The 12,952-nt window shown below is 38.2% G+C and overlaps 1 protein-coding gene across 1 annotated transcript in view; it reads left to right on the forward strand.

Annotated features, from left to right (window-relative positions):
* LOC138738914 (superoxide dismutase [Cu-Zn]-like) overlaps positions 1-12,952 on the forward strand; it is a 33,273-nt gene that overhangs the window by 1,147 nt on the left and 19,174 nt on the right. Inside the window, exons 2-3 of the mRNA XM_069890107.1 lie at positions 10,568-10,661; positions 12,470-12,539. Coding sequence (XP_069746208.1) covers positions 10,568-10,661; positions 12,470-12,539 — 164 coding nt within the window. The remainder of the gene's footprint in view (positions 1-10,567; positions 10,662-12,469; positions 12,540-12,952) is intronic.

Raw genomic sequence — 12,952 nt, forward strand, 5'->3', positions numbered from 1 at the left:
CTGTTGGGTGGTCGGGGCGGGGAGGGACCGTGACCTGTTGGGTGATTGGGGCGGGGCAGTGACCTGTTGGGTGATTGGGGTGGGGTGGGGCCGTGACCTGTTGGGTGATCGGGGCGGGGCCGTGACCTGTTGGGTGATCGGGGCGGGGCCGTGACCTGTTGGGTTATCGGGGCGGGGCCGTGACCTGTTGGGTGATCGGGGCGGCGGGGCCGTGACCTGTTGGGTGATCGGGGCGGCGGGGCCGTGACCTGTTGGGTGATCGGGGCGGGCGGGGCCGTGACCTGTTGGGTGATCGGGGCGGGCGGGGCCGTGACCTGTTGGGTGATCGGGGCGGGCGGGGCCGTGACCTGTTGGGTGATCGGGGCGGGGCCGTGACCTGTTGGGTGATCGGGGCGGCGGGGCCGTGACCCGTTGGGTGATCGGGGCGGCGGGGCCGTGACCAGTTGGGTGATCGGGGCGGCGGGGCTGTGACCCGTTGGGTGATCGGGGCGGGCGGGGCCGTGACCCGTTGGGTGATCGGGCCGGGGAGGGACCGTGACCCGTTGGGTGATCGGGCCGGGGAGGGACCGTGACCTGTTGGGTGATCGGGCCGGGGAGGGACCGTGACCTGTTGGGTGGTCGGTGCGGGGAGGGACCGTGACCTGTTGGGTGATTGGGGCGGGGCCGTGACCTGTTGGGTGATTGGGGTGGGGTGGGGCCGTGACCTGTTGGGTGATCGGGGCGGGGCCGTGACCTGTTGGGTGATCGGGGCGGGGCCGTGACCTGTTGGGTGATCGGGGCGGCGGGGCCGTGACCTGTTGGGTGATCGGGGCGGGCGGGGCCGTGACCTGTTGGGTGATCGGGGCGGGCGGGGCCGTGACCTGTTGGGTGATCGGGGCGGGGCCGAGACCTGTTGGGTGATCGGGGCGGGGCCGTGACCTGTTGGGTGATCGGGGCGGTGCGGGGCCGTGACCTGTTGGGTGATCGGGGCGGGGCGGGGCCGTGACCTGTTGGGTGATGGGGTGGGCGGGGCCGTGACCTGTTGGGTGATCAGGGCGCTGCGGGGCCGTGACCTGTTGGGTGATCGGGGCGGGGCCGTGTCCTGTTGGGTTGTCGGGGCTGCGAGATACCATGACCTGTTGGGTGGTCGGGGCGGGGAGGGGCCGTGTCCTGTTGGGTGGTCGGGGTGGAGAGGGGCCGTGACCTGTTGGGTGGTCGGGCCGGGGCCGTGACTTGGGTGGCCGGGATGCAGCATCTCACTGGTCGGTTGGGTTATCCATCCAAGGGTGATGTTGAAGTTGACCAGGGAAGTGGGATACCGTACTTGGGAATCTGCCAGAAACACTACTCACGAATAATGCAACCGGTTGGGCTGTCTGCAGGAGGTTCTCAGCTTTCTGTTCCCAACATCAGGTTGACGGACATGACAAAATCTAAAAATCTTCAGCAAAATTGGTCCAAAATGTTCTCAATGGCGATGTTTTTATTTGAATTGCAATTCCGTCAGGTTATAGTCATTGGACCAGTCAAGTTGGCATTGGCTCGGTCCGCACGCGATTCTTGTAGTCTCTGCTCTGGTCTCTCGCGGTAGCCCCTTAATTCTTTCTTAAATTCTTTCTCAAATTCTGCACAGCTTTAGAATGCTATAGTTTATCTACTCAACACACTCAATGTACGGGAGGGGAGGGGTGGGGGGAGGAAAGGTTCTTTTGTTAAACCCCATTCAACCAATGGCACTTTGTTCGTCCTCAGCTGATTTTTTTTCATTTACTGTCTACCACCATTACTGATTTTAAATGTCACCATTGCAGATTTCCATTCAACGTCCTTTTATGAAGTCCAGGATCTTGAATGTTTCATCCACTTTCTCAACCTGTCCAAACGCTTGTAGATTTTTTCTGTTTTTGTACATCTTTTAAAATTGAGTTCTCAGAACTTAGTACAATATATTTCAGTATAAAATTTCATCTTTCTTTTCTTTATTCATTCCACCAGCCTGTTTTTAACTGCTGGAAGTAATGAATAGTTTCCAAGTTCTGTGGAAATACAATCTCTGAACAGCTGTCCATATGATTGGTATAAATATTGAGAAAAGCATTTACCCCTGAGGAACTTGGTTTTTTCTTTTACTCCAAACTTCCACAACTCCTGTTTCCTTTGACTTGGCCATTTTCTCTCTGTGGCCACAGCCCACTTTGTTCCATTGGTGTCAGTCCAAGTATCATACTTGTCATTGTGGCACTTGATGAAATGCCTTTTGCAAGCTCATATGATACATATCAATAGCATATTAATTCTTAGTCTTTTAATTACCTTTAAAAAAAATCTCTCAGCACCTCCACTCCGTTCTCAACCACAGCAAGTTCCCAGTGGTCAACCATTTCAATTCTGAGTCTCACTCCTGCACTCATATCCTGTCCATGGCCTTGTGTACTACCACCCTGATCATCTGCAGATTGGAGGAACAACACCTTATTTTCCGTCTGGGCATTCTCCAGCCAGATGGCATTAACCTTAAGCTACATTAAACTTGCTTGTTATTTTCCCCACCCACTCTTGTTCAGATGCCTGCCAGCATTTGCTCATGCCCAAAATGACAGTGATTTACTTTTCAAAAAATCTTTTCAATCTGGTTGACACAATTTGCTTTGGGATGGATTTCTCTAACCAATCCATTCTCCTTCAGGTGACTGTTGGTTGCAATATTCTTCCCTTTATCTGTTATTTAGCTTAGCCAATCTTTGTTTTTTTTTCACAAAGTACTGCAATGTTGATTAAACTGTAAATCACGGGGTTAATATTCATTTTTAATGTCACTTGTAGTCCTCTTGATTACTTTCTTTTTAAAAAAATTTTTAATTGAAATTGAAATTCTACATTTAAAAAAAAGTACATGAATACATATTAAAAGTCAAAAAATAGAAAATTACAGAATACACTATACTCAGATCATACTATTTCATCCGCAGTACCATGTATTCTTAATCAAACAAATTACATTATAGTTATATTTTATAAAAATAAAATCTAATCCCATTACAAAAACTGAAGCTGTTTGGCAACGAGAGAGAAAAAAATTCCTTGTCACTGTAATAAATTACCTTATTAGCCAACACCTCTGCATTAATACCAAATCAAAGATTTTGAAAGTAATTCAAAAAGGGACCCCACAGTGTTTGAAAATTTAAATACAAATCAGATATTGAGGATCAATCTTCTCTAAATTTAAATGTGACATAATGTCATGTAACCATTCAGCATGAGTAGGCGGAGCAACGTACTTCCATCTAAGCAAAACTGCTCGCCTAGCCATAAGAGAAATAAAACCTAATGCATGTAAATCAGATGCAGTTAAAGTTCTGCCTCTCTCTCCAACAATACCAAACAAGGCAGTAAAAGGATTAGGCTTAAAATTACTTTAAAAAGTACAGAAAAAGTTTAAAATACTTCCAGTATTTCCCAAGACTCGAACAAATCCAAAATATATGAATTAGTGAAGCATCTCCATTGTTGCATCTATCACAACGAGGAGATACATCTGTATAAAAGCAAGATAGTTTGAATTTGGACATATGGGCCCTATGGACTACTTTAAATTGTAGGAGGGAGTGGCAAGCACATAAAGATGAGGCATAACCAATTTTAAAATGACTTTCCAAGTTTCTTCAGAGATTGAAAGCTACATCCTGTTCCCAAGTTTTAAAAAAAAATTCTAAAGGAGCCCCTCTTATTCCCAACAGAATGTCATAAATGTTAGATTTTGAACCTCTTTTAAAAAGGTTGCAAATGAAAAACTACATCTATTAAATTCTTATCAGTGTTCTTAAGAAATGTATGTAATTGAGATGGCAAAAAAAATCTCTAATCTGTAAATAACGAAAAAAATGAATTTGATAAGCTATATTTAATTGACAATTGTTCAAAAGAAGTGAGACTCCCTTCAGTAAATGTATCTGCCTAATCCATACCATTCTTTAAAAGCTACATCAATCATGGAAGGTTTAAAGAAATAATTAAAAGATTCTGGATCCTTTAATAACTGGATTCTCAGTTATTTTATTTAAAGATAAGGGAAATGAGGATCTGAGAAAATGAATAGTGGAAAATTTGTAACAGAATTGGATTCCAAAAAGACCCGTATTGGACTTTCTTCACGGTTAATATAATATGACCAAAACATAAGATTATGTTTGTTGACTGCCCAGTAATAGAACCTAAAATTTAGTAGCACTAAGCCTCCATTCTTTTGAAAATTTTGAAAGTGGGCTTTATTTAGGTGAGGGTGTTTGTTATTCCAAATATAAGATCAGATTAAGATAAGATTTTTAATATAAAAAAGACAGGAATAAAAACAGGCAAAGCCTGAAAAAGGTATATAAATTTAGGTGAGATATTCATTGTAATAGAGTTGATTTGACCAACCAATGATAAAGAAAGGGGCAACCAGTTTGATAATGCCCCTCTCACATATTTTATTAAATTGAGAAATTTTTGTTTAAATAGGTGTTTATAATTCTTAATAATTGTTACACCCAAATAAGTACATTGATTTCTTACAATTTTAAAAAGATTAGTATTTATTGGTCCCAAATTATTCAAAGGAAAGAGTTGACTTTTATGTAAATTCAGTTTATAACCTGAAAAATTGAATAAAATGAGAAAGTAAAGAAAGCATAGAAGGAAATGAGATCTCAAGATTAGAAATAAAAAGAAATAAATCATCAGCATTAAGCAAAACTTTGTGGCCATTACCCTTCATTAAAATGTCAGTAATATCATTAGATTCTTGGAAAGCAATAGCTAAAGGTTCTTGAGCCTGATCAAAAAGCAATAGACTTAAAGGGCATCCTTGTCTGGTTCCATGTTGAAGTTTAAATGGTTTAGAATACTGAAAATGAGTAAGAACACATATAGTAATTTCATCCATTGGAAAAAGTCAGCCTTAAAATTAAATTCTTAAATAAATAAGTCCATTCGAACGCCTTCTCCGCATCTAGAGATATCACACATTCCAAGATCTCCTTAGAAAGAAAGTATATAATATTTAATAAATGGCTATATTGAAATGGGAATGCTGTTTTTTTAATAAATCCAATCTGATCATCAGATATAAGTGGCAAAATATTTTCAAGTGTACGAGCCAAAATTTGGATAAAATTTTAGTATCAACATTGAGTAAAGAAATTGGCCTATATGAAGAGCAGTTGACTAGGTTTTTATTCTTTTTAAGAATAAGCGAGATGGAAGCTTTGTAAAAAGACTATGGTAGCTTTACCAGTTTAAAAGAATCAGAAAAAAAATAGAAAATAGGTGAGGTTTGAGTAATGGGGTAAAAGCCTTTTAAAATTCTCCAGAAAATCCATCAGGTCCTGGTGACATCCCAGAATATAATGAACATTCAGCCTTGGCAATTTCTTCTTATGTAATAGGTTGATCCAGCTGCTTTTTATTAGCAGCAAAAATTATTTGTTACAATATTATCCTGAGGAGAATCAGAATTATAAAGTTCAGAATAAAAATTTTTAAAGGTATCATTTATTTCTTAATGATCAGTTGTCATATCACCATTAGCTTTGCAAATTTTTTAATTTGTTGTTTGGCTACTAAAGCCTTTAATAGATTAGCCAATAGTTTACCCATTTTATCTCCATGAATACAACATTGACTTGTACCTTTTAAAAGTTGGCTTTCAGTTGATACATTTGCAGGAGATCATATGAAGTTTTAATTTTGACACACATAAAGCAGGATCTGGAGCCAGAGCATACTTTTGATCTAATTGTTTCAGTTGATGAGCTAAATCAGTTTTCTCTTTATTGGCCTTTTTCTTATTACTTGCAGTATAAGAAATAATTTGTCCTCTAATAAAAGACAATAAGACTGGAAGTCTCTTTCTCAGTATTTTTTTCAAAAAAGAAAGTAATTTGCTCCTCCGCAAACTTTAAAAAAAATCTTTATCTGAAAGAAAGGTAGAATTAAAATGCCAAAATCTGTTTATTTGGGGAAGACCAGGGAAGTTTAAAGATAAGTACACAGGAGCATGGTTGGAAATTACTATATTTTTATGTTCACAAGATTGAATTAATGGGATCATTTGACTCAATAAAAAAAAGTTGATCCGTGAATATGTGTGATGAACATGAGGAAATAAACTAATACTCTCTATCTTCTGGATTGAAAAAAAGTACCAGAGATCAAAAATACCTCATTGTCTTTATTCATTCAATATTTTTCATGAAAATCTATTCAAAATAGCTGGTTTAGAAGATGAGTGGTCTCAAACCAGATCTAACCAGCAATTAAAGTCTCCTCATATCACTAATGATCTTCTCAGATCAAGCAAGGATGAAAAAAAAGTTCAAAGAATTCAGGGTCATCATCATTTGGAGCATAAGCATAAACACTATCAATTTATTATGCAGTTAGTTCCTAAACAAGGGTTAGATAAGTCAAGAGAGAGATGGGAATCAGATTTGGGTATAGAAATTGATCCATTTTGCTGGTATGACCTATGTTGAGACAGCTTGAGCAACACAATAAATGTAAAATATGGCTGGTGCAAAATAATTTTTTGCATCAGCTGTACCTGACTCTGCAAAAATAAAATAAATTGAAATCTAAATTATCCAATTTATATTTTCAATGCGGTCAAAATATAGGGACCTTTTTGCATTCGACCTGGTCATGCCCTAAAGTTGGATCCTTCTGTGAAGATTTGGGGAATCTCTTGGAACAAATTACCAGAATTCGATACCCTCAGCTGCTAGAATTGTTTTTATTGGGGAAATTAGCAGATATAAGACCTAAAATGTGGTTGTCAAATATCAATTGAAATTTGTTAACTCGCTTTAGTTGTGACAAGGAAAGGTATAGCCATTACTCGGAAATCTGATTCCCAACTGAGTCCTGACAAACTGGAAGTCAGAAATGCATAGTTGTGTTCCCTTGGAGAAGATTGCTCACAACCTCAGAAATTGTAACAACTTATTTTTAAGAATGTAGAACCTGTATTTAAGATATACAGGGGTTAACTTTTAATAATTCACCTCTCCGGTCTCCAATACTTCTATCTCCAGTATCACTAGCAATGCCTATGTCAAAACATTTATCCCTTAAGGGAAGAAGTTAGCTCTGGATGAATGATGTAATATATAATTAATGCTTTTGGAAGACAGATAATTTTGTCACAGATAGACTTTTTCAATTAAGAGTGGGGGATATTCAAACCAGAGGCCATGGTTTGAGAATGAAAGGGGAAAATTATAAGGGGAACATGAGGGGAAATTTCTTCATGCAAAGGGTGGTTGGGGTGTGGAATAAGCTTCCGGCGGAGGTGGTTGAAGCAGGAATGTTATTTACATTTAAGGAAAGACTGGATAAATACATGGAGGGGAGAGGATTGGAGGGGTATGGACCAGGTGCTGGTCAGTGGGACTAGGAGGATGGGGATTTGTTCCGGCATGGACTAGTAGGGCCAAACTGGCCTGTTCTGTGGTATATATGGTTATATGGAAGAATTTACTTTTTTTCTTTTTTCCTTTTCCTTTGTGGAGAGGGTGGTCTTTTTCTTTTTTTTTTCTTTTTCCTACTTGTAAGGATTGGTACAGTGTGTAATTTTGTATTTATAAATAATAGTGCAGAATTTGATAATTGTGATAATGTGTTGATTCTTCCTACTTTGTATATCAAAATGTAGTTTGGTTTTGGTATTTTATTTTATATATTTGTAATGTTTCTTTGATTTTGTTTGTTTTGTATGTGTTGATTGAAAATTTTTTAAAAATATTATACAATTTTCCTGTCATGACAAAGAAACAACCCTTTCTATCTGACTTCTTATGTTGAACAAAGGAAATTGTATGATCTATAAAAATCGATGCCCCTTTGGATTTAGCCTGAAACGAAGAATGAAAATGCAACCCATTCCACATTCTGAAAAGATGTGTGTTGTCACTGCTGTGTACATGCACTTCTTGCAAAATAATTGGGATCTTAAATTTTTAACGTAAGCGAAATTTTATTCCATTTACTGGGTAATTTAACCCTTTAACTTTAAGTAAATTAATAATTTAATCCATTTTAACTATTCAAAAAAAGAAAGAGGCTAGCAAATAAGGAACTTATTCCAATTGTAATAAACAAGCATTGAAAATAAGATAACTAAAAATAGATGTGGCTTTGCAAAGCCAAAACAGCTTCCAAACAAATGTCAAACCCCTCCCCCACCCTCTTCCCAAAGCCAGAAGGCCGACCAATAGATAGACGGCACAATACTAATTAATTTGCCCATCCCCAAAATCTTCTGCTGACAAAGCTCCAGTATTATAACAAAACCTTGAATGTGTTCCAGACAAGATAAAACACAGCTACTGCAGCTAATGCCAAGGACGGAAACAGAGATACTAGTAATTATGTTTTTACAATATTAACACACTTTAACCAGTATTAACATGGGAAACCCCTTAATGTAAAGAATACACAGATATTATAATATTAATTTAAATAGTTAAATCAGAATCAAAAAGCCTAACATTTTATAAGCTAAATAATTTTTTTTGACTCATTAAGATCTTATTCTATTAACCACTAAAAGATTTTAGAAGTGAATCAGCTACAGAGAATTAGAGAAACAGTTACTCAGAAGGAGAGATGATAGATAGAAGCCCAGAAATATTTGGAAGATCTGCTTCGAAGGAATGGAACCACTTAGAATTGACCTTCAGTGTGATCCGATGGCGCACTGGAAAAAGCAGAGAAGGTTTAACACCTTGATTGTAGAATTCCAATATGATCTTGTATTTAACACGTTCACTTATAACCTCGGGTGAAAAATCCTTGATGATACAAATCTTCTGACCTTCGTAGACAATCATTCTTCTGTGATGAATTAGAATTAAATATTTAAAGCTCCTTAGTTTGAAATTCATAAAACTACTATAACCAATTGAGGCCTCTGACTGGGAGCTGGTTTAGAAGCCTGCAATCTGTGTGCATGATCTACCACAGGAAGAGTTAGCAAGACTTGCAAAGAATTTAATAGGTTGTCCACCTCAGTTGACTCTTCCAAGCCCAGAATTCCTAAGTTATTTCTTCTACTTCTGTTTCCTAGGTTAATAATCTACTGCATTAATTTTTCATTAGTCTTTGATAGTATTTTACATAGGTTTTGCATATCATCAATTCTTCCATGAGAAACAGTCGCAATTGCTTCATTATCTTAAATACGTTCATCATGTTCTTCTCAAATTTTTTGAAAAGAATCCAATTTTGCTTACATCTGTTTAAACTCATTTCTGAATTCATTTCTGAATTGTCATTCATCAGAGAATTATTTTCTATGTTTTTGAAGCAAATCCATGATAGATTCCAAAAAAAGCAAGAAGATCCTCTTCTTTTCTGACTCCTTGTAGCCATGTTAAAGACAGTTACAGTCATTAATCCAAATAAATTCAGTAAACAATATGAAGTTTAAGAATAAGGACATAAAAAAGATTGGAAACAGTAAGGTAAGTTAGAGTAACTTCAAAAAGCTGCTACTCCATCAATGGACAGCAGGAAGTCTCTTGATTTCTTCTGTTGGTGGACTGAATCCTTCGTGAACAAGGCCTGATCAAATTATTAAATTAATGAATCATACAATTTTATTGATTTCAATTTAATCAAGACAATTATTACTTATGCAAAAATGAAATAGCTATTCTCTCCTATATGCAAAAGAAGTGTAGTTAAGGAGTTCAATTATCTGCAGGGTCAGGAAGAAATAATTTTGGGCTGTTCCACTGTTCACTTCAGGAAAGTTCACTTTGTCCATTCTTGAAGATTGAACAATCAGTGTGGCAATCTGCAGTTGGATGAATATAAGGATATTGCAGGTTAGAACCTGAATATTTATTTTAAAGTTGCTGAGGGTAGCATAAAAGAGAGAAATGGGACAGATCAGGAAAGATCTTTTATGGAGAGAAGGAGAGCCAGGGAAGGTACATCTGAGAAATCTTATGGAATGTGAAGTCACAGTGAGTGCTTCTGATGGACATGACAAGTGTACAAGAATGGAGGTAGAAGTTCCGGGTAGGGAGATTAGAGGGTGGACAAAACAAATCGTACCTGGACAGATGGCACAGCAGGTGAACACTTGCATTGTCACCTCCAAGTAATGTTTCCATTAAGAGTTGATCTAAAGAGTGGTTATAGGCTTTTGCTACATTACATTGTAATATGTACATTGTACTTGTATGTATGACTCCATTTCTCTGCATTCCATGTGAGAACTGAGTTTGACATATCCCTGAATTAAAGGAGTGGCACGATTACTGTTGTTACAGTTGCAGTGACCCGGGTTTGAATTCGGCGTTGTCTGTAAGGAGTTTGTACATTCTCCTTGTCTGTGTGGGTTTCCTCCGAGTGTTCCAGTTTCCTTCCACACTTCAACACCAACAGGGGTTATAGGTTAATTAGGTGTAATTGGGTGACATAGACTAGAGGGCTAGAAGGGCCTGCTACTATGCTGTATGTCTAAATTTAAAATTTAAATGCCCTTTCGCTGAAAGAATTGGATATAATATAAAAATATAAAAATTTTATTTTGTAGGAAACTGAAGAAGTGGTCATAAAAGGGACTATTGAGGGACTGAAACCAGGAAAACACGGTCTTTATATTTTGACTTTGGGAAATATTTCTAATGGTATGTAATGTACTAGCGTATCATATTTGCAATTTTAAAAAATCTGAACTCACAAGTAAACTTGTGTTTGCAAGATAAATCTGAATTCTTCAGTTTTCAATATTATAATCTCAGTTAAAAGACTTCCAATTTTTGGAAAGTTTTTTTTTTAAGTGTTGACCCATCTGTTTGAAAATAATAACTCCTTGTTTGTAATCTACATAGTTAAAAATTTGTGGCTATAAAATTAGACTCCATGATGTCTGGTTATGTGCACACATTTTCAGCATGAATTATTGGTAAGAGTAGTATGTTGTACATAGCAGAAGTAAAATATGCAGAGGTTGTCAGAGTAGACCTTATGTAATGTTAGTTTCATGCTAACACTGCCAAATTGGGCTCCAGTGCCAAAGCTTGTGCCTTGGATAATGTGGTAATGGAGAATTGCTATTTTGCAACAAGTAGAAACCCAATTTGTGTCACTGAAAGGGATCATCAATTCTAAGCAGGTTGTTGATCATTGGGAAGAGAATTGGTTGTATTTATTTGCTGGAGTGTTATCATTGGGTAACAGTGGGGTTTGAGAAATCATAAGAGAATTCTGAGGGTTTTACTTTGGGACAATTAGTCATGGAACACTAGGCTTTGCATCAAACAAGAGGAAAGGAGGAGAGGTACACAGCTGGTTTAAAGGGCAGGGTGTGTTATCATCATAGTTAAAAGACCAGACGACAAGTAACTTGGAGCTACTAGAACTGAGAAATTCAAATTTACGTTTAAATTTAAATCTATATTTAAAATTGGAAGGATAAATATCAGGAATGTCTAAATTATCATGTTTCACTCATTTCTTTGGAGAAAGGAATCTGCTACTTTTAACTCTACACTTAATCCAGATCCATACACTTCACTCTCCATGAAAACCCAAAGGCAAGCAACTCAGGTCAAGGGATAGGCAATTACATATGGGACAGGGTCCATGAAAATTGTAATGGAATTCTCACCACTTGGTAATTGCAGCTCATCAACTCTTGACATAAGTATTAAAGCTTCATTAGTATCTGCCAATACTAATTTTTATCACAGATGAGCACAGTTTTTCATAATTCTAACATAACATTCTCATTTATTTTCAGTTTGCATTGCTAACGTCACATGTTGAGAATCCCAAAATTGTCAACCTGAATTTTCTCTCTCCACTGTTGCAGTCTAACCTACTGAGTATTTTGATTTTATTTTTCAGATTTGAAGCAAATGCAGAACTTTGCATCTCACCATTCCAGTGTTATTCTCCTTCATTTTCTGTTTTTTAATTTTCTCTCAGCAGATCAGGTGTGATTAACATGCCTTTAGCACTCATTAAATGTACTACATGAAGTCTACTTTTGTATTTTATTAATATTCTCCACTTTTATTTTTCCCATCTTTCATAGCAGAAATCTGTCTTGATGTGAACATTTGAAATGTGCTAAAATTTGGTAACCACCAAATATAATTTTGTTTCTTTTTTGTATTATGTGGTGAAAGGCATTTGTGTTGATGTACGGACTGCCCAGTCTGAACCTACCTGACCTTCCCTAACCCTTCCCTTGGCTCCTCCCTGGATTTCTCAATAAAGGCTGGCATGCCTGGACTTTCCCCCTCTTGCTCCTGGCCAAGTAGTGTAAAGCCGTTTAATTACTCCATCATGTCAACGTGATTATTGTGTGCGCTTCATATTAAAATTAGGCAAAGTGCCAAAAGTGAATTGTTAATTTGAGGCAAGAAGTACAAAGTTGATATTTCTGCAATCTAAAATGTAATGGTCATTTTTATGTAAATTATTTCAGGCTACAGTAGTTCAGGAATGCATTATAATCCCTGTGAAAAAAAACATGGTGGACCACAGGATGATGAAAGGTGAGGTTTGTACCTGTGTTCGTAATGACCATTATAACAAATATGCTTTAGTTTCTAAATACAGGTTGTACCTCTTTAATCTGGCGACATTGGGTCCTAGCCATTGCCAGACCACAGAAAATGCCATAAAACAGAAATTGACCCCAAAGGGAAGCCCCCATTGTCAACATATCAAAGGTAGAACAAAGCTTAAAGCAGGAAATAAAACTGGGATTGGCACGGTAAGTGTAACGGTTAGCGTAAGGCATTTACAGCGCCAGCAATCTGGACTGGGATTCGAGTCCCATGCTGTCTGTAAGGAGTTTGTACTAATGGTGGCAGATTCAAATGTGCCGGACCATTGGAGTTGCTGGACCACAGAGTGCCCGATAAAGGAGGTACAACCTGTACATAAAATGCAAAATGCAACTGAT

The sequence above is a fragment of the Narcine bancroftii genome, chromosome 7 (assembly GCF_036971445.1).
Source record: "Narcine bancroftii isolate sNarBan1 chromosome 7, sNarBan1.hap1, whole genome shotgun sequence".
In the NCBI taxonomy this organism is placed as follows: Eukaryota; Metazoa; Chordata; class Chondrichthyes; order Torpediniformes; family Narcinidae; genus Narcine; species Narcine bancroftii.